Here is a 20,787-nt window from a genome sequence, read left to right as displayed (position 1 = left end):
AGACCCAATACCATTTCAGACAAGAGGCTGTCCTGTCTCTTCTTGAAAGCCTCCAGTCAACTTTCATGGGCAAACCCGGTCCTTTAATCTTGCCAATGCTCTTGGGATCATTTCATCAATTAACACCCCTCCCCGCCCTTGCTCTAAAAATAGATCAAAAAGTGTGAATGTGTCAGGGTAATGGAAGATTTAATAGCTGACCAGCTGTACACCGAGATGCTGAAAGAGTGAGTCAGCTGGGTTACTGTCACTTTGGGAGATTGTCTTTGTGGGGAGGCCATGTGAGGGCGCATCTCTCTCCTCGTGCCTCTTCGTTTTTCTATCTCCATTGTAGTTCTCCGTGTAGAGTTGAAGATTGATTGCTTGCCTGGTATTTGCCCAACACGTGTATGTATGTATATAGAAGTCTTAGATATAAACCACTGTTTGAAAGACAAAACCTCTGTATACTGTATTTTGCTCCTGGGTTGTCTCAAAATAATAGTCATACTGCAAACACTCTGCAGTAAGAAATAATCACAAACACCCCCTCCCAAGAATGAAATATTTGGGGGATATTAGAAAGAGGCAGAATATTATATTTCCCCAGAGGATAAATGGGGGAAAAAATCTTAACAAAGGCAGAAAGCAGCCCCAAAACCTTCCAGCAGATGCCTGAAGTCTTTAGAGATGAATATTTTGTGCCCGTTAAGAAATCCAGGCCAGTCTATTCACAAAGAAAACACCTTCAACTCCAAGTGGTGGGATTAAACTTTGCATTCCCCCACCCAAATTCTAAGGACAGGACATGACCTTTTGGGACATAATAGGATTAACCCACCACTATTGAAAAAGCAAAAGACACAAACGCCCTTCATTGCACAATCCTAGAACAGTTCATACTTCAAAGTCACATGAACACAATCAGCAATTTTGTCAGCTTTCCCAGAACCACATGCTGTTGTTGGTTCTGCTCAACAATAAACAGATTTTTTTTTCAATCGGCCTCCATTTTATTTCCAGCGTCCTTCTCCCGCCTTGGAACTGGACCAGATTTTTCTTCCAACACGACCCACATATATGCGTATACCTATTATCTCTCTCTAGGACTTACAAATATCTTTAGAGATGCATAATTCTACCAGTAAAATGGGGGAATTGGTTTGTTCTTTGAGCCCCACATGTTGAAAAATGAAAACCCTTAAAACAGAAGAAAGCTAGGAAATGGATCCTTCTATTCTGAACAAGGTTATCTCTGTACGATTGTGAAGAGACCCTGTGAGTCTATGGTGGCCAAAAATCAGAAAGCATCGAATTGCTCCTTTGCAGGCTAAGGGATTTTGTGAAAAGGCTTGCAGGAGCTGCACCTTTTGACACAATGTGTTAGAAAAGGCTCTACCAGACTCCTGACATACTGTATAAGGTTAGATATTGAGGAAATGGCAGCATCTCCACCCAAGAATTGAATGGGTGGCCTTGTAGTCCAATGAATCTGCAGGTCTGCCTTGCCCCTCTTCAACATCAATGCATTCCTAATTTTCACCTATTGTTGCTGTGGATTAGCGCATGCAAGTTTCTTTTACTAGCGCAGTGGTTTTCAGTCTCTATATTTTAAAAATCTGGGTGCTTGCTTTTCATCCCTTGGCTTTTCTTGAGGGTAATAAGGGTGAGCCTCTCTGGGGGCTCCGGCTGGAGGATGTGGCATTGCCTGGCAGTCCCCAATTGCAGCCCTTCCTGCAGGGACTTCAGCGAAGGGGTTAAACACAGAACTTTCCTTTTGTGCCTAGATAGAAGACGGAAAAGGGGTGTGGTAGCCCAGTTTCTGGCCCCTCTCGTTCCTTTTCCAGGTTATGCTGTGGAGATCCTCTTGCAGGGAGAGGCAAACAAAGTTATAATCAGTAGCCTACATGGGTTGATCAAAAACAGATCATGTCAAATAAACTGTCAGGGTTCCAAGTAACATACCCAGAACGAACAAAACTCCGAGGGAAGTAGAATCCTCAAAGAATAGTTTTATTGGACATGTCATATTGGCACAGGCTATTGAAAACTCATGTTAAACGTTCCCATTCATTGAACTTTGCAAATAGTTCTGATAAATAAGCAATGCCATGCCTGATCTCTTTGAGTTCACCACTGAGCAAAGCATTCTTGTCTTCAAAAAACTCCACAACTGTGTCAAAAAGATTGTAAAAGCGTCTCACACCGTTGCCTTTTGATAGCCAACGAACGTCTGTATGAAGCAGCAAACGATCAAGATTCTAGGAAGGGAAGGAGCAACATAGCAGCAGCCAGAGACCTCAATTACTCAATCAGAATAGAGCTGGAAGAGACCTTGGAGGTCTTCTAGTCCAACCCCGCTCAACCAGGAGCAATCCTATACAATTTCAGACAATTCTAGGCTCTCCGGTCTCTTCTTGAAAGTCTCCAGTAATGGAGCACCCACAACCTCTGGAGGCAATTTCTGTTCCACTGATTAATTGTCCTCACCATTAGGAAGTTTCTCCTTAGTTCTAGGTTGTTTCTCTCCTTGATTAGTTTCCACCCATTGTTTCTTATCCTGCTTTGGAGAACAGGTTGACTCCCTCTTCTGTGTGGCAGCCCCTCAAAAAATGGAAGACTGCTATCAGGCGTCTTCCCCCCCCCTCCCAATCCTATTCTCTAGACTGGGGTCTAGTATTTTTTTCTAGGCTGGAGTCTAGTATTTTTTTCACTTCGTAAAGTGTCTCTCCTTGTACTACTACAGGAGGAGGGCGTGGTTGGGTCTGAGGTCTCAAACTATACCCAATCACAGGTTTCAACAAGCTACAATGGAAAACTGGGTGTATTTTCCCTAGAATTCAGGGAAGGCAGAGCTGCACTATCACTGGGTTAATTGGTCGATAGAAAATCTTTTTCTTGCACACGGAAGGTGGGGTGGTAGCGAGTGCTTGTCTGCTTGTTTTTTATATTCTTACGCTGCGTCTACCAGGGCTTTCTTGGTATTCTCCCACCTCTTTTTGAGAGAGTCCATCCAGTCAGTCAAAGACATTGAGGAGGGGTGCTCTCTGGGCAGCTCAGGCATGGGGACAAATTCCATGCCACTGGTAATTTGGAAAGGAGTTAATCCAGTGCTGCAGTGGACAGCATTGTTATACGCCACTTCGGCAAAGAGTAGCAGGTCTGATCAATTGTTCTGTTGGTAATCCACATAACAGATGTATTGTTTGACCATTGCATTTGAACGTTATGCCGTTCTCCCTAACTAGCTGCCAAATGGTACTCAACATGTAGTCCTCCTCGGTGGAACTACACTCACATGGAGGGAGGTAAGCAGTGTAAAATTTTACACTTAGACAAGAAAAACCATCTGACTCTGGAAAGTGTGCAGAGAAGAGCAAGAAAGATGACTAGGGGGCTGGAGTCTAAAACACCGGAAGAACGGTTACAGGAATTGGATATGCCTAGTCTAATGAAAAGAAGAACAAGGGGAGACATGATAGCAGTATTCCAATATTTGAGTGGCTGCCATAAGGAAAAGAGGGTCAATTTATTTTCCAAAGCACCAGGAGGCAAGACAAGGAACAATGGATGGAAACTAATGATAGAGAGAAGCAACTTAGGGTCTCCTGCTTGATCAGGGGTTGGAGTCAAGACCTCCAAGGCCCCTTCCAGATCTATTCTGATTAATTGATTGATCTTGAAAGCTGCATCCTTTAATATGATATTGGAGCAGCAGTAACAGGTCAATGGGTAGATTTTGTGGGGAGGAAGAAGATCCAGTTTGGTGTAGTGGTGAAGGCACCAGGTTAGAGACAAAGAAACACTCAGTTCCAGTCCCACCTGAAGGGCAAAACCATCTGTGCAACTTTGGCTAGTCCTCTCAAGCTTAGGAAGCTTGAAACGGGGAAAACCCCTTCCAAAAACTCTTGCCAAGGAAACTGCAAGGCCAGGCATCAGGACTGACCCAAAGACACCAAAAACAGAGCTATGTAGTGTCAAATTTCGCTATTTCATTGGCTCAGTTGCAAAGCTTGGTTGCTAGGAGTCAAAAAGGACCTGCTGCCATATATTACTGAAAATATCTTCCAAGCTAAGGGTTTCCAATCTTGGCAACTTTAAGACTTGTGGACTTCAACTCCCATAATTCCTCAGCCAGCAAATCAGTAAAACAAAGGAATTCTGGGAGTTGAAGTCCACAATTCTTAAAAGATGCCATGGTTGGAGACCCCTGTTCCAAACGACTTGGTGGAGCCTAAACAAGCATATTTCTCCACTTCAAGTCGCTAGATGGCGATCAAGCAACATCTGTGCCTAGAAAGCCAGAAAGAACACTGCATTGCTAGAAAGGATGGGAGGAGAGGAGAAGTGTAGAGAAACTTCCTCTTCCGGATGACTCATGGGAGGAAGGTGGTGTCAAGAGCGGCTCTTCTGCTCTTCCCAGGGTCGAGGCAGCAGCTGGAAGGTGAGTTGAGGGCAGGTGGGAGGAGAGTCCTGGAAGCAGAGAAGCAACTGGGCTGAAGCATCTCAGCTGCTGCTGCTGCTGCTGCTGCAGGTTCCTTCCGTCCCCAAATTTAATCCCACTGGTGCTGCAGGCTGTGAAACTGGTGGCTGCAATTTTCCTTCTGGTGGGAAGATTGGAAAAGTCTCTTCCAAGTGAAGGTGGATTCTTTGGGAATGGCTTCCCTCCAGAGGTTGTGGGTGCTCCCATCACTGGAGGGTTTTAAGAGGAGATTGGAATAGGGGCTCATGCCTGAACAGGGTACGGACTAGAAGACCACCAAGGTCCTTCCCAACTCAATTATTCTCTTATGAAATTTTTCTGGGCTGTTTTGTTTTACTTCCATGTCTAGCTAACAAGCAACGTGTTTCCTATTGGTTCCCCTATCTGTGTATTAACCCGGCTCAGCTGTGCTTCACCCAGCACTTTTTAAAAAATAGCTATTGAATGTTTTGACTTTTCAAGTTTATTTATTCATTTATTTATAAAATGTATTTGCCACCAACCTTACCATGACATAGCTGTGAATGACAGGTGTGGCTCAGTGAAATACAAGGCAGAATCCAAGTGTGTGGCTGTTTATAAGCCTATGCTTTTATTCATCCTCCTAAGAAGGAAAGAACCCTGAGCATAGTGCAACACAGATATTTATGCATTTCTTTGCTTCCGCTTCAGGACATATGTAGCAGGAGCTCAAACTCAGGGAGATAAGGGAATAGGAGAGCAGAGGCTTCTGTGGGCCAAACCTGAGGCAGACAAGGGAATAGGAGAGCAGAGGCTTCTGTGGGCCAAACCTGAGGCAGAGAAGAGAATAGGAGAGCAGAGGCTTCTGTGGGCCAAACCTGAGGGAGACAAGGGGATAGGAGAACAGAGGCTTCTGTGGGCCAAACCTGAGGCAGACAAGGGGATAGCAGAGCAGAGGCTTCTGTGTGGCAAACCTGAGACAGACAAGGGGATAGGAGAACAGAGGCTTCTGTGGGGCAAACCTGAGGCAGACAAGGGGATAGGAGAACAGAGGCTTCTGTGGGCCAAACCTGAGGGAGACAAGGGGATAGGAGAGCAGAGGCTTATGTTGGCCAAACCTGAGGCAGACAAGGGGATAGGAGAACAGAGGCTTCTGTGGGCCAAACCTGAGGGAGACAAGGGGATAGGAGAGCAGAGGCTTATGTTGGCCAAACCTGAGGGAGACAAGGGGATAGGAGAACAGAGGCTTATGTTGGCCAAACCTGAGGGAGACAAGGGAATAGTAGAGCAGAGGCTTCTGTGGGCCAAACCTGAGGCAGAGAAGAGTATAGGAGAGCAGAGGCTTCTGTGGGCCAAACCTGAGGCAAACAAGGGAATAGGAGAGCAGAGGCTTCTGTGGGCCAAACCTGAGGCAGAGAAGAGAATAGGAGAGCAGAGGCTTATGTTGGCCAAACCTGAGGGAGACAAGGGGATAGGAGAACAGAGGCTTATGTTGGCCAAACCTGAGGGAGACAAGGGAATAGTAGAGCAGAGGCTTCTGTGGGCCAAACCTGAGGCAGAGAAGAGTATAGGAGAGCAGAGGCTTCTGTGGGCCAAACCTGAGGCAAACAAGGGAATAGGAGAGCAGAGGCTTCTGTGGGCCAAACCTGAGGCAGAGAAGAGAATAGGAGAGCAGAGGCTTCTGTGGGCCAAACCTGAGGCAAACAAGGGAATAGGAGAGCAGAGGCTTCTGTGGGCCAAACCTGAGGCAGAGAAGAGAATAGGAGAGCAGAGGCTTATGTGGGCCAAACCTGAGGGAGACAAGGGGATAGGAGAGCAGAGGCTTATGTGGGCCAAACCTGAGGGAGACAAGGGGATAGGAGAGCAGAGGCTTCTGTGTGGCAAACCTGAGGCAGACAAGGGGATAGGAGAGCAGAGGCTTCTGTGGGCCAAATCTGAGGCGGACAAGGGGATAGGAGAGCAGAGGCTTCTGTGGGCCAAACCTGAGGCAGACAAGGGGATAGGAGAACAGAGGCTTCTGTGGGCTAAACCTGAGGGAGACAAGGGGATAGGAGAACAGAGCTTCTGTGGGCCAAATCTGAGGCAGACAAGGGGATAGGAGAGCAGAGGCTTATGTGGGCCAAACCTGAGGGAGACAAGGGGATAGCAGAGCAGAGGCTTCTGTGGGCCAAACCTGAGGGAGACAAGGGGATAGGAGAGCAGGGGCTTATGTGGGCCAAACCTGAGGGAAACAAGGGAATAGGAGAGCAGGGGCTTCTGTGGGCCAAACCTGAGGCAGACAAGGGGATAGGAGAACAGAGGCTTCTGTGGGCCAAACCTGAGGGAAACAAGGGAATAGGAGAGCAGGGGCTTCTGTGGGCCAAATCTGAGGCAGACAAGGGGATAGGAGAGCAGAGGCTTATGTGGGCCAAACCTGAGGCAGACAAGGGGATAGGAGAACAGAGGCTTCTGTGGGCCAAACCTGAGGGAGACAAGGGGATAGGAGAGCAGAGGCTTATGTTGGCCAAACCTGAGGGAGACAAGGGGATAGGAGAACAGAGGCTTCTGTGGGCCAAACCTGAGGCAGAGAAGAGTATAGGAGAGCAGAGGCTTCTGTGGGCCAAACCTGAGGCAAACAAGGGAATAGGAGAGCAGAGGCTTCTGTGGGCCAAACCTGAGGCAGATAAGAGAATAGGAGAGCAGAGGCTTATGTGGGCCAAACCTGAGGCAAACAAGGGAATAGGAGAGCAGAGGCTTCTGTGGGCCAAACCTGAGGCAGAGAAGAGAATAGGAGAGCAGAGGCTTATGTTGGCCAAACCTGAGGGAGACAAGGGAATAGGAGAGCAGAGGCTTCTGTGGGCCAAACCTGAGGCAGAGAAGAGAATAGGAGAGCAGAGGCTTCTGTGGGCCAAACCTGAGGGAGACAAGGGGATAGGAGAACAGAGGCTTCTGTGGGCCAAACCTGAGGCAGACAAGGGGATAGCAGAGCAGAGGCTTCTGTGTGGCAAACCTGAGACAGACAAGGGGATAGGAGAACAGAGGCTTCTGTGGGGCAAACCTGAGGCAGACAAGGGGATAGGAGAACAGAGGCTTCTGTGGGCCAAACCTGAGGGAGACAAGGGGATAGGAGAGCAGAGGCTTATGTTGGCCAAACCTGAGGCAGACAAGGGGATAGGAGAACAGAGGCTTCTGTGGGCCAAACCTGAGGGAGACAAGGGGATAGGAGAGCAGAGGCTTATGTTGGCCAAACCTGAGGGAGACAAGGGGATAGGAGAACAGAGGCTTATGTTGGCCAAACCTGAGGGAGACAAGGGAATAGTAGAGCAGAGGCTTCTGTGGGCCAAACCTGAGGCAGAGAAGAGTATAGGAGAGCAGAGGCTTCTGTGGGCCAAACCTGAGGCAAACAAGGGAATAGGAGAGCAGAGGCTTCTGTGGGCCAAACCTGAGGCAGAGAAGAGAATAGGAGAGCAGAGGCTTATGTTGGCCAAACCTGAGGGAGACAAGGGGATAGGAGAACAGAGGCTTATGTTGGCCAAACCTGAGGGAGACAAGGGAATAGTAGAGCAGAGGCTTCTGTGGGCCAAACCTGAGGCAGAGAAGAGTATAGGAGAGCAGAGGCTTCTGTGGGCCAAACCTGAGGCAAACAAGGGAATAGGAGAGCAGAGGCTTCTGTGGGCCAAACCTGAGGCAGAGAAGAGAATAGGAGAGCAGAGGCTTCTGTGGGCCAAACCTGAGGCAAACAAGGGAATAGGAGAGCAGAGGCTTCTGTGGGCCAAACCTGAGGCAGAGAAGAGAATAGGAGAGCAGAGGCTTATGTGGGCCAAACCTGAGGGAGACAAGGGGATAGGAGAGCAGAGGCTTATGTGGGCCAAACCTGAGGGAGACAAGGGGATAGGAGAGCAGAGGCTTCTGTGTGGCAAACCTGAGGCAGACAAGGGGATAGGAGAGCAGAGGCTTCTGTGGGCCAAATCTGAGGCGGACAAGGGGATAGGAGAGCAGAGGCTTCTGTGGGCCAAACCTGAGGCAGACAAGGGGATAGGAGAACAGAGGCTTCTGTGGGCTAAACCTGAGGGAGACAAGGGGATAGGAGAACAGAGCTTCTGTGGGCCAAATCTGAGGCAGACAAGGGGATAGGAGAGCAGAGGCTTATGTGGGCCAAACCTGAGGGAGACAAGGGGATAGCAGAGCAGAGGCTTCTGTGGGCCAAACCTGAGGGAGACAAGGGGATAGGAGAGCAGGGGCTTATGTGGGCCAAACCTGAGGGAAACAAGGGAATAGGAGAGCAGGGGCTTCTGTGGGCCAAACCTGAGGCAGACAAGGGGATAGGAGAACAGAGGCTTCTGTGGGCCAAACCTGAGGGAAACAAGGGAATAGGAGAGCAGGGGCTTCTGTGGGCCAAATCTGAGGCAGACAAGGGGATAGGAGAGCAGAGGCTTATGTGGGCCAAACCTGAGGCAGACAAGGGGATAGGAGAACAGAGGCTTCTGTGGGCCAAACCTGAGGGAGACAAGGGGATAGGAGAGCAGAGGCTTATGTTGGCCAAACCTGAGGGAGACAAGGGGATAGGAGAACAGAGGCTTCTGTGGGCCAAACCTGAGGCAGAGAAGAGTATAGGAGAGCAGAGGCTTCTGTGGGCCAAACCTGAGGCAAACAAGGGAATAGGAGAGCAGAGGCTTCTGTGGGCCAAACCTGAGGCAGATAAGAGAATAGGAGAGCAGAGGCTTATGTGGGCCAAACCTGAGGCAAACAAGGGAATAGGAGAGCAGAGGCTTCTGTGGGCCAAACCTGAGGAAGAGAATAGGAGAGCAGAGGCTTATGTTGGCCAAACCTGAGGGAGACAAGGGAATAGTAGAGCAGAGGCTTCTGTGGGCCAAACCTGAGGCAAACAAGGGAATAGGAGAGCAGAGGCTTCTGTGGGCCAAACCTGAGGGAGACAAGGGGATAGGAGAACAGAGGCTTCTGTGGGCCAAACCTGAGGCAGACAAGGGGATAGCAGAGCAGAGGCTTCTGTGTGGCAAACCTGAGACAGACAAGGGGATAGGAGAGCAGAGGCTTATGTTGGCCAAACCTGAGGCAGACAAGGGGATAGGAGAACAGAGGCTTCTGTGGGCCAAACCTGAGGGAGACAAGGGGATAGGAGAGCAGAGGCTTATGTTGGCCAAACCTGAGGGAGACAAGGGAATAGTAGAGCAGAGGCTTCTGTGGGCCAAACCTGAGGCAGAGAAGAGTATAGGAGAGCAGAGGCTTCTGTGGGCCAAACCTGAGGCAAACAAGGGAATAGGAGAGCAGAGGCTTCTGTGGGCCAAACCTGAGGCAGAGAAGAGAATAGGAGAGCAGAGGCTTATGTTGGCCAAACCTGAGGGAGACAAGGGGATAGGAGAACAGAGGCTTATGTGGGCCAAACCTGAGGGAGACAAGGGAATAGTAGAGCAGAGGCTTCTGTGGGCCAAACCTGAGGCAGAGAAGAGTATAGGAGAGCAGAGGCTTCTGTGGGCCAAACCTGAGGCAAACAAGGGAATAGGAGAGCAGAGGCTTCTGTGGGCCAAACCTGAGGCAGAGAAGAGAATAGGAGAGCAGAGGCTTCTGTGGGCCAAACCTGAGGCAAACAAGGGAATAGGAGAGCAGAGGCTTCTGTGGGCCAAACCTGAGGCAGAGAAGAGAATAGGAGAGCAGAGGCTTATGTGGGCCAAACCTGAGGGAGACAAGGGGATAGGAGAGCAGAGGCTTATGTGGGCCAAACCTGAGGGAGACAAGGGGATAGGAGAGCAGAGGCTTCTGTGTGGCAAACCTGAGGCAGACAAGGGGATAGGAGAGCAGAGGCTTCTGTGGGCCAAATCTGAGGCGGACAAGGGGATAGGAGAGCAGAGGCTTCTGTGGGCCAAACCTGAGACAGACAAGGGGATAGGAGAACAGAGGCTTCTGTGGGCTAAACCTGAGGGAGACAAGGGGATAGGAGAACAGAGCTTCTGTGGGCCAAATCTGAGGCAGACAAGGGGATAGGAGAGCAGAGGCTTATGTGGGCCAAACCTGAGGGAGACAAGGGGATAGCAGAGCAGAGGCTTCTGTGGGCCAAACCTGAGGGAGACAAGGGGATAGGAGAGCAGAGGCTTATGTGGGCCAAACCTGAGGGAAACAAGGGAATAGGAGAGCAGGGGCTTCTGTGGGCCAAACCTGAGGCAGACAAGGGGATAGGAGAGCAGAGGCTTCTGTGTGGCAAACCTGAGGCAAACAAGGGGATAGGAGAGCAGAGGCTTCTGTGGGCCAAATCTGAGGCGGACAAGGGGATAGGAGAGCAGAGGCTTCTGTGGGCCAAACCTGAGGCAGACAAGGGGATAGGAGAACAGAGGCTTCTGTGGGCTAAACCTGAGGGAGACAAGGGGATAGGAGAACAGAGCTTCTGTGGGCCAAATCTGAGGGAGACAAGGGAATAGTAGAGCAGAGGCTTCTGTGGGCCAAACCTGAGGCAGAGAAGAGTATAGGAGAGCAGAGGCTTCTGTGGGCCAAACCTGAGGCAAACAAGGGAATAGGAGAGCAGAGGCTTCTGTGGGCCAAACCTGAGGCAGAGAAGAGAATAGGAGAGCAGAGGCTTCTGTGGGCCAAACCTGAGGCAAACAAGGGAATAGGAGAGCAGAGGCTTCTGTGGGCCAAACCTGAGGCAGAGAAGAGAATAGGAGAGCAGAGGCTTATGTGGGCCAAACCTGAGGGAGACAAGGGGATAGGAGAGCAGAGGCTTATGTGGGCCAAACCTGAGGGAGACAAGGGGATAGGAGAGCAGAGGCTTCTGTGTGGCAAACCTGAGGCAGACAAGGGGATAGGAGAGCAGAGGCTTCTGTGGGCCAAATCTGAGGCGGACAAGGGGATAGGAGAGCAGAGGCTTCTGTGGGCCAAACCTGAGACAGACAAGGGGATAGGAGAACAGAGGCTTCTGTGGGCTAAACCTGAGGGAGACAAGGGGATAGGAGAACAGAGCTTCTGTGGGCCAAATCTGAGGCAGACAAGGGGATAGGAGAACAGAGGCTTATGTGGGCCAAACCTGAGGGAGACAAGGGGATAGCAGAGCAGAGGCTTCTGTGGGCCAAACCTGAGGGAGACAAGGGGATAGGAGAGCAGAGGCTTATGTGGGCCAAACCTGAGGGAAACAAGGGAATAGGAGAGCAGGGGCTTCTGTGGGCCAAACCTGAGGCAGACAAGGGGATAGGAGAGCAGAGGCTTCTGTGTGGCAAACCTGAGGCAAACAAGGGGATAGGAGAGCAGAGGCTTCTGTGGGCCAAATCTGAGGCGGACAAGGGGATAGGAGAGCAGAGGCTTCTGTGGGCCAAACCTGAGGCAGACAAGGGGATAGGAGAACAGAGGCTTCTGTGGGCTAAACCTGAGGGAGACAAGGGGATAGGAGAACAGAGCTTCTGTGGGCCAAATCTGAGGCAGACAAGGGGATAGGAGAGCAGAGGCTTATGTGGGCCAAACCTGAGGGAGACAAGGGGATAGCAGAGCAGAGGCTTCTGTGGGCCAAACCTGAGGGAGACAAGGGGATAGGAGAGCAGAGGCTTATGTGGGCCAAACCTGAGGGAAACAAGGGAATAGGAGAGCAGGGGCTTCTGTGGGCCAAACCTGAGGCAGACAAGGGGATAGGAGAACAGAGGCTTCTGTGGGCCAAACCTGAGGGAAACAAGGGAATAGGAGAGCAGGGGCTTCTGTGGGCCAAATCTGAGGCAGACAAGGGGATAGGAGAGCAGAGGCTTATGTGGGCCAAACCTGAGGCAGACAAGGGGATAGGAGAACAGAGGCTTCTGTGGGCCAAACCTGAGGGAGACAAGGGGATAGGAGAGCAGAGGCTTATGTTGGCCAAACCTGAGGGAGACAAGGGGATAGGAGAACAGAGGCTTCTGTGGGCCAAACCTGAGGCAGAGAAGAGTATAGGAGAGCAGAGGCTTCTGTGGGCCAAACCTGAGGCAAACAAGGGAATAGGAGAGCAGAGGCTTCTGTGGGCCAAACCTGAGGCAGATAAGAGAATAGGAGAGCAGAGGCTTATGTGGGCCAAACCTGAGGGAGACAAGGGGATAGGAGAGCAGAGGCTTAGGTGGGCCAAACCTGAGGCAGACAAGGGGATAGGAGAGCAGAGGCTTCTGTGGGCCAAATCTGAGGCAGACAAGGGGATAGGAGAGCAGAGGCTTATGTGGGCCAAACCTGAGGGAGACAAGGGGATAGGAGAGCAGAGGCTTATGTTGGCCAAACCTGAGGGAGACAAGGGAATAGTAGAGCAGAGGCTTCTGTGGGCCAAACCTGAGGCAGACAAGGGGATAGTAGAGCAGAGGCTTCTGTGGGCCAAATCTGAGGCAGACAAGGGGATAGGAGAGCAGAGGCTTATGTGGGCCAAACCTGAGGGAGACAAGGGGATAGGAGAGCAGAGGCTTCTGTGGGCCAAACCTGAGGGAGACAAGGGGATAGGAGAGCAGAGGCTTAGGTGGGCCAAACCTGAGGGAAACAAGGGAATAGGAGAGCAGGGGCTTATGTGGGCTGACCACCACCTCATCACATGACCCTGGCAAATAGAGGTGCATCAGACTGGGACCAGGGTGAACTGGCCACCATACAAAGAGGTTTAGGAGAACTCAGACTCCAGCGGCCCTTACGAAGGATAGTGCTAGAGATATGAGGCAGCAGGCACATGACAAATATGTTATAGAAATATAGAAATTAAAGAAATCATAGAAGTAGTTGAGCATGTCTTCTGTGGTTTTGGTCACATGCCTAACCTAGTTGTTTCCTGTGACATTTTTCATGGCCTCAGATGCCTCTTGAGGCCTAAACTTCAACCTTGCCATCTCAACATATGAGCAATAATCAAATTGATCAGATTCTTGATTAACATTAGCACATAGAAGGTTTGACTTCTGATAGGGGTATCTCCGTTGGGAGACACAAAATAGTGCAGCGGAATGTACAGCTAGGGAGAAAGAACGTTGCTATTAGAAAAAAAAACACGAATAGAGTTTCAGACACTGCTAGTAAAAACAAGTAGCTTTACTACTAATAATTGCTTCACAAGCAGTGATAGTAGATATATGTCCAAATACAATTCAAAGAACAAACAATGGCTTACAGTGGCAGTTCACGTTCCAGTCATCAAGCGAGCAAGTAGTTATCAAGCATATGACACGCAGAGAGAGAGTGTGAGCACTCCTGACTCCCTCTTATTGTAAAGTTAATTACAGCTGGTAAGTACATTCACCCATTTAAAGTGACAACGACCATTTGTTATTGTATATAGATATATATATTGCCTACCCAACACTAGGAGTATACTCCCAACAACTTCTATGAGATATTTTTCAGCCTTGAAAGACATGGATTACCTCCATATTGTAGGTGTGTGTTTTTATTTCTCTCTGAATGTACATATTTCCAAACGTATAATCTATCCCCAGGACTTCCACATATGCAGTAAGGTGAAAAAGGATGTACACTCTCCTTGACTTTTATGATTTTACTTATCAGGACATAATAGAAATCATTTGGACTTAGAAGTTCTTAAAAGTAGGTAAATACAACCACAGATGGACAACAACACATGACATATTACATCAGGTTATCATTTATTTTATAAAAAGAAAGCCAAAATGGAGAAGTCATGTATGAAAAATCTTTGATTGAATAATATGTAGAGCCACCCTTAGCAGCAACAACTAGAAGTAATTGTTTTGTGTGTCACTTTATCAGTCCCTTGCAGCATTGTGGAGGAATCTTGGCCCATCTTTTTTACAACATTGCTTCAGTTCATTGAGGTTTGTGGGTGTTTTTTTATGCACAACTTTCTTGAGGTCCCATCAATCGGGTTGAGGGCTGGAGTTTGACGGCCATTGCAACACCTTGATTATTTTCTTTTCCAGACGTTCTGTTGTAGATTTCCTGATCTGTTGTGCGACCATTGTCCTGTTCCATAATCCTATGTCAGCCAAGCTTTAGCTATTGGACAGAAGGCCTCACTTTTGATTCTATAATACTTTAGTATACAGAGGAGTTCATGGTCGACTCAAAGAGTGCGAGATGTCCTGGTATTGTGACTGCAAAACAAGCCCAAATCATAACGCCTCCATCACTCTGCTTGACAGTTTGTTTCAGATGCTTGGGCTGATATGCTGTGTTTCGTTTTTGTCAAACGTGTCACTTTGCATTATGGCCATTGCATCATCTGGCCTTGGGCTGAATTTTGTTAGATGTCACTCCTGGGAAGATTGGTAACTGTCTGGAATGTTTCCCACTTGTGAATAATCTTCCTCAATGTAGAATATGGATTTTAAATTGTTTGGAAATGGCCTTTTAAACCTTCACAAGTTGATGGGCAGCAACAATTTCTTCTCTTAAGATTATTGCTGATGTCTTTACTCTTTGGTATTGTGTTAACACACACCTCAATGCCAGAGACCAGGAAACTCCTACAATTTCAGCTGTTATAGATTTAGTTATACTTGCTGATGATCAATTGATCAAGGGCAATTTATTAGCAGTACGTGGTCGCTACTTCGCCTCTTTATGAAGCAGTGAGAAATTTCATAATGGTGAGAACAAGTAACCAGCAGAATGGCTTACCTTCAGAAGTTGTGGTTCTATATCATTGGAGACTTTTCAGAAGAGACGAGACAGCCTCTTATTTGAGATAGTTTAAGGCTGGGGTCTGCAACCTTAAATACTCAAAGAACCACAAAGCTCCTAACTGGAAGCCTTCTGTGGAATTCTGGAACCGACCGGAAGTCTGTTTTCCCCACCATAGAGTCTCCTCCTAGCACAGGGTCCTTTTTTCTCTACCCTGTTTCCCTGAAAATAAGCCGCTTATTTCAGCGGTCAAAAGAAAATAAGACCCTGTCTTATTTTCAGAGAAACACGGTACCTGTCCTAACTGAAAGTCCTATCAATTGTGGAGCTGACTGGAAAACCCACCTCTTGCCATAGTCTTCTCCTGGCGCAGCCTGCCCCCCCCCCCCAAACCTGAAGCTCCTCTCAAAATTGTGGTGCAATTTTGGCATCACAATTTCTGGCAACAGGGAGCTGCAGCAGAGAGATAAAAGAGCCACATGTGACTCCCGGGTGTTGCTGACCCCTGGTTTAGGGTCTCCTGATTGAAAAGAGGCTGGATTAGAAGATTTCTAAGATCCTTTCAAATTCTATTATTCTTTTCCGTTCCGGTGATATTTTAATGTCCTGATAAGTAAAACCAAAGATATCAAAGAGGGTGTACTTTTTTTCCTCTTGACTGTATTTGAAAACAACCCTTTACTCGGCTAGGAATTTGTGATTGATCCAGTCAACAAGTGAATTTTATAATTGAATGAATATTCATACTTGAATCTGGGTAGTCTTCCATGTCTCATCAATGATTAATGTAAAAGCTTATTGAAGCATTGTGGCATATTTGCTTTTTCATTGTAATGTAAATGTTTTCCCCTCATCTTCTGTAACCATTTTATGCACATTTAAAGATACCCTTTTATCTGAATCTTATAGACAAAGAGGATGGCAATAAGAGCACTCTGGACAACTGAGGATAACAAGCAACCTTGAACCGCAAAGCAAGACAATCCAGAAATCAAAATATTTTTCATTTCCTTCGGAGAGCCACACTTTTCTTCACCTTCCTCAACGGGTGAGAGAGAAACTAGAGAAAATCAAGAAGAGATTTCTAGCTGGGAAAAGTAGAGTGTGAAATTCAAGCATACCTTACTTGAAAAGTCAAGGGAGATTATTTTTCCATCCAGCAAAAGAGGGAAATATCTGGAAGTTACTGGGGAGGAAAAGGACAATTCGAAAACCACATAGAGCAGACAGTGTGGCAGTCCTTGCTCTGGGAGGAAGAAAACGGCTTGAAACAAAATACCACAAAATAAGGGACCATCCGTATTTTTGACCTCCTAAGAATATTGGTTGTGGAAAAGCTCCACGGACGTACCTGTTGTGGGAAAGATACAACTTACAAAAATCACAGCTGATTATGCATGAGAGGATCCAGCCTTAAGAGAAATCGTACAAATACTCTGAAAGTGGCCAAACATTGGTCAGAACAACTCCATTGTGCATCATGGAAGGACCCACACAAGAGAGAAGCTCTACAGATGCTCCCAATGCAGTCATGGCATTGTGGACGAGCATGGCAATGTGGACTCACACCAAGGAGGAACCGTTTGAATGTCCTGATTGTGGGAAAAGCTTCAGTAACAATTCCACCATAGTGACATACAAGAGCTTTCCCACTGGCGAGAAACTCTGTAAATGTCTTGAGTGTGGGAATAGTTTCAGTTGGAATTCTCCCCTTGTTGCACACCAAGGAACTCACACAGGAGAGAAACCATTTGAATGTCCTGATTGTGAGAAAAGTTTCAGTACCAATTCCAGCCTGGTGAAACATCAGAGGACTCACACAGGAGAAAAACCCTTTGAATGTCCTGTTTGTGGGAAAGGTTTTAGTCAGAATTCCAGCCTGGTGATACACCAGAGAACTCACACAGGCGAGAAACCCTTTAGATGTCCTGATTGTGAGAAAAGTTTCAGTACCAATTCCAGCCTGGTGAAACACCAGAGGATTCACACAGGAGAAAAACCATTTGAATGTCTTGTTTGTGGGAAACGTTTCAGTCAGAATTCCAGCCTGGTGATACACCAGAGAACTCACACGCGTGAGAAACCCTTTGAATGTCCTGATTGTGGGAAAAGTTTCAGTGCCAGGTCCAGCCTTGTGATACACCAGAGAACTCACACAGGAGAGAAACCGTTTGAATGTCCTGTTTGTGGGAAACGTTTCAGTAAGAATTTCAGCCTGGTGATACACCAGAGAACTCACACACGTGAGAAACCCTTTGAATGTCCTGATTGTGGGAAATGTTTCAGTGCCAGGTCCAGCCTTGTGATACACCAGAGGACTCACACAGGAGAGAAACCCTTTGAATGTCCTGATTGTGAGAAAAGTTTCAATACCAGGTCCAGCCTTGTGATACACCAGAGGACACACACAGGAAAGAAATCGTTTGAATGTCCTGATTGTGGGAAAAGTTTCATTAGAAATTCCTACTTCATTGACCACCAGAGGATTCACACAGGAGAGAAACCCTTTAAATGTTCTGATTGTGGGAAATGTTTCAGCCAGAATTCCCACCTTATTAGCCACCAAAGGATTCATACAGGAGAGAAACCCTTTGAATGTCCTTATTGTGGGAAAAGGTTTAGTCAGAATTACTATATGGTAACACACCAGAGGATTCATACAGGAGAGAAACCCTTTCAATGTCCTGATTGTGGGAAAAGTTTCAGTAAGAGTTCCTACCTCAGTAGCCACAAGAGGATTCATACAGGAGAGAAACCCTTTCAGTGTCCTGATTGTGGGAAAAATTTCAGTAAGCGTTCCCACCTCAGTAGCCACAAGAGGATTCACACAGGAGAGAAACCCTTTGAATGTCCTTATTGTGGGAAAAGTTTCTCTCAGAGTTCCCAGCTTGTGATACACCAGAGGACTCACACAGGAGAAAAACCTTTTAAATGTCCTGATTGTGGGAAAAGTTTTAGTCACAATTCCAGCTTGGTGACACACCAGAGGACTCACACAGGAGAGAAACCATACGAGTGTCCAGACTGTGGGAAAGATTTCAGCACTAGGTGTAACCTTATAAATCATATGCTTATACACACAGGGGAGAAACCATTTAAGTGCCCCGAATGTGGACGGTGGTTCAGGCAACATTCCAGCCTTATCGCACACAAGAAAATCCACCTGAGGCCCAAAGTGATGAGTGTAGAGAAGGCTTAAATTTCATTTTTAATGTCCCATTGTAAGTCCAGCTGAGAAACTGACTATTTAATTTGACTACAAAGAATTTGCCTGATTTTTTGTAGGCAAATATGTAATGATACTAGATGAGAAGGAGAAAAGAAGAAATTGGAACGTATTAGTTTGATCACCTGCATTTAGTTTTGCAGAAATTGTGCAATTATTTGAAAACATTTTGGGAGTATTCTTTGCATTTTTATCATGGTAGATGATAGAAATGTTACGTACAGAGTCCCAGCCTTTTTCTTCCTTGCTTACCTCAAGATGTTCAGCCTCAGAATTCTCCAGCCAGCATTTCTTGGGGATAGGAACACAGACTATAGTTACAGATTGTGGCTCCTCATATAAGGAGAAAATGAGAGAAGAGAAGTAGAGGGGGCTCAACATTTATCTTTTCAGAGCAGTTTCAGGAATTCAGTGCACCAAGCATTTCTGTTCAGATTGTGTCAAGATATGAATAGCAAATATATTGGGGGAGTTTGGGGCAGCGATAAAACCAGTGTAAAATTTCAGGTGTGAAGGCTGTTGTGCCTTGCAAGTGACCTTCATGGAGAAGAGTTGAGGAGAAAAGGGACTGTGGTTTTGTGCACAGGACCTCCAGGTTTATTCACAACTACTGCTTTGATCTCCTCTGTTTTTAGGGGCCTCCTTGTTAGACTTTGACAGCTGGGGGTTGAGAGCACCACTAAGGGACTGATACCTTTGTGGCGCTCCCCTGTTGGTGGGGAGATGTGGGCGGAAAATTGTATAGTAGATAATGTTTCATTTCTAAAACTGCATTGCATAAGAATCATGGACAGCTTTTGAGAAAGAAAAATAAAGTGTCAGCATTTCTGTAAACATTAAGAACATGGTAATGCAAAGCCCTCTTCCCAACACATGGGAGACATTTCCTGTTCTTTCACTTCTTTGCCATGGCTCCTTAATTTTTTTCAGAACTGTATCCTTCAAATATGCAGATGAATTGTCCTGATTTTGCTGGGCTTAGAAGACGCCAAAGAATTCCAAGATTCTTTCTTTCACCAACACCATTCAAAAAGACAGGTTACAATCTTTTTTAATATGTCACAAACATGTGATACCTTTCACGGACATCCAACAACCAGGACCAGGCCAGTTGTGTAAAGAAACCAAGAGTCTCTTGGTCATAATCTTCATTCCAAGTGATTTAGAATTTAAACATGTGCAAAATTTATAAAATTTAAAATTGAATGTGTGTGTATGTAGGCATTGCGGGGTGGTGTTAGGACAACTGAATGGAACTGAGTGTTTACTGGCTGGATTCTCTTCCTGTTGCCTATGCTGAGTTCGCAGCAGATATATTCGCATTATGCCCAAAGAGAGAGAAATATCTGCCTCTATCTAGGATCAAACTCATAGCCTCCTGATTGTGAAGCGAGAGCTCCACCTCTAATTCACCGTGTTTGTTGCAGAAATCAAATCCAGAAAGCACACACATGTAACTGATTCAGTAGGATTCATTAACTTCTCTTTATATATAATATAACAGATAAGTAATATATACAATACCAAGAGTGATTCTTCATTGTGGTAGAGAGGAGAGATTGTATTTCAGTTTCAATTCAGCAGAGCAGGCTAGTTTCGTTTCGTTTCTCAGCACAGACTTGTAGCTTTAGTACAGAACAGTTGGACTAAGCCACGCCCAGGCACCTAGCTGTCACCAGCAAATACTGTTTCAGTTTCTAAACAGCCCTCATTGGCTGATTTAGTTGCTATGCCTATTCATTGGCTGACCTTGTTGCTGTCAGGGTTCCAAGAAACACCCCCAATGAAATAAAACTCCGAGGCTTGAGTTTCCACAAAGTTCCATTTTATTAGACATGTCATGTTGGCATATCTACGAAAACCCGAATCTGAAAGCTTCCAGGTTTTTCCACCCAGTTGAAAGTTCCAGACCCTGCCCCACACCCACAAGTCTATCACATGGCCCAATCCTTCATTGCCACAAAGAAAGATTCCTCCGATCCAGATCCATCCAGGTGCAGGGATAAAGCGACCTTGACTTTCTGAGAAAGAATGTTGTTATGGCTACACACCCCCAATACTCTGTACAATACCCCCTCCCATTTTCCCACGTTAGAAAGTGTGGCAGACCTGAAATCCAAAAAGTAAAAGATGGCTTTCAGGTCTGACAGGCAACCTCTCTTCAGAAGACAAGTGTGTTCTGTAAAGAGACTAATGCAGGGGATTAACATTGCACAACTAATCACCACCTCCCCCCGGGGACCCTTTGGTTTATCTGGAAATTTGTCATGGAATTGCTTAGCTAATCTGTTCTGACCCCCTCTCTCTCCATGCCTGTGAACAAACCAGAACACAGGCTTGGCTGTTTGCCACTGTTTAATTGCCAAGATAACAAACCCTTTGGCTGAGGGCCCAGATAACTCACGTACAAGAAAAACAACTCAGATATTCCCAACGATCAAACACGGCTAGAAGACATAGATTTTCTTCACTGCTAATTTCGAATGGTTGTTTCCTGCAAATGTCCCCTCCCAATGCCTCACCTATAAGCTCTCTTAGGAGGGGCCAATCCACAACCACTTGTGCTGAA

General features: G+C 47.1%; 1 protein-coding gene across 4 annotated transcripts in view; it reads left to right on the top strand.

Annotated features, from left to right (window-relative positions):
- Positions 1 to 19,910, top strand: part of LOC309384261 (uncharacterized protein) — a 38,555-nt gene extending 18,645 nt beyond the window's left edge. The window contains exons 1-2 of one of the 4 annotated variants that reach the window (XM_081937532.1): positions 4,380 to 4,423; positions 15,902 to 19,910. In XM_081937532.1, coding sequence (XP_081793658.1) covers positions 16,473 to 18,191 — 1,719 coding nt within the window. In that variant the 5' untranslated portion in view covers positions 4,380 to 4,423; positions 15,902 to 16,472 and the 3' untranslated portion in view covers positions 18,192 to 19,910. Of the gene's footprint in view, positions 1 to 4,379; positions 4,424 to 4,539; positions 4,621 to 4,700; positions 4,721 to 15,901 lie in introns of those variants that run through there. The other 3 variants (XM_081937533.1, XM_081937535.1, XM_081937534.1) reach the window with 3 other exon arrangements.
- Positions 19,911 to 20,787: the final 877 nt, after the last annotated feature.

Source organism: Natrix helvetica (genome assembly GCF_964273705.1).
Source record: "Natrix helvetica genome assembly, chromosome: 1".
Taxonomy (NCBI): domain Eukaryota; kingdom Metazoa; phylum Chordata; class Lepidosauria; order Squamata; family Natricidae; genus Natrix; species Natrix helvetica.
Note: the sequence above shows the minus strand (reverse complement) of the source record. Positions and strands in the feature narration are given on the sequence as shown.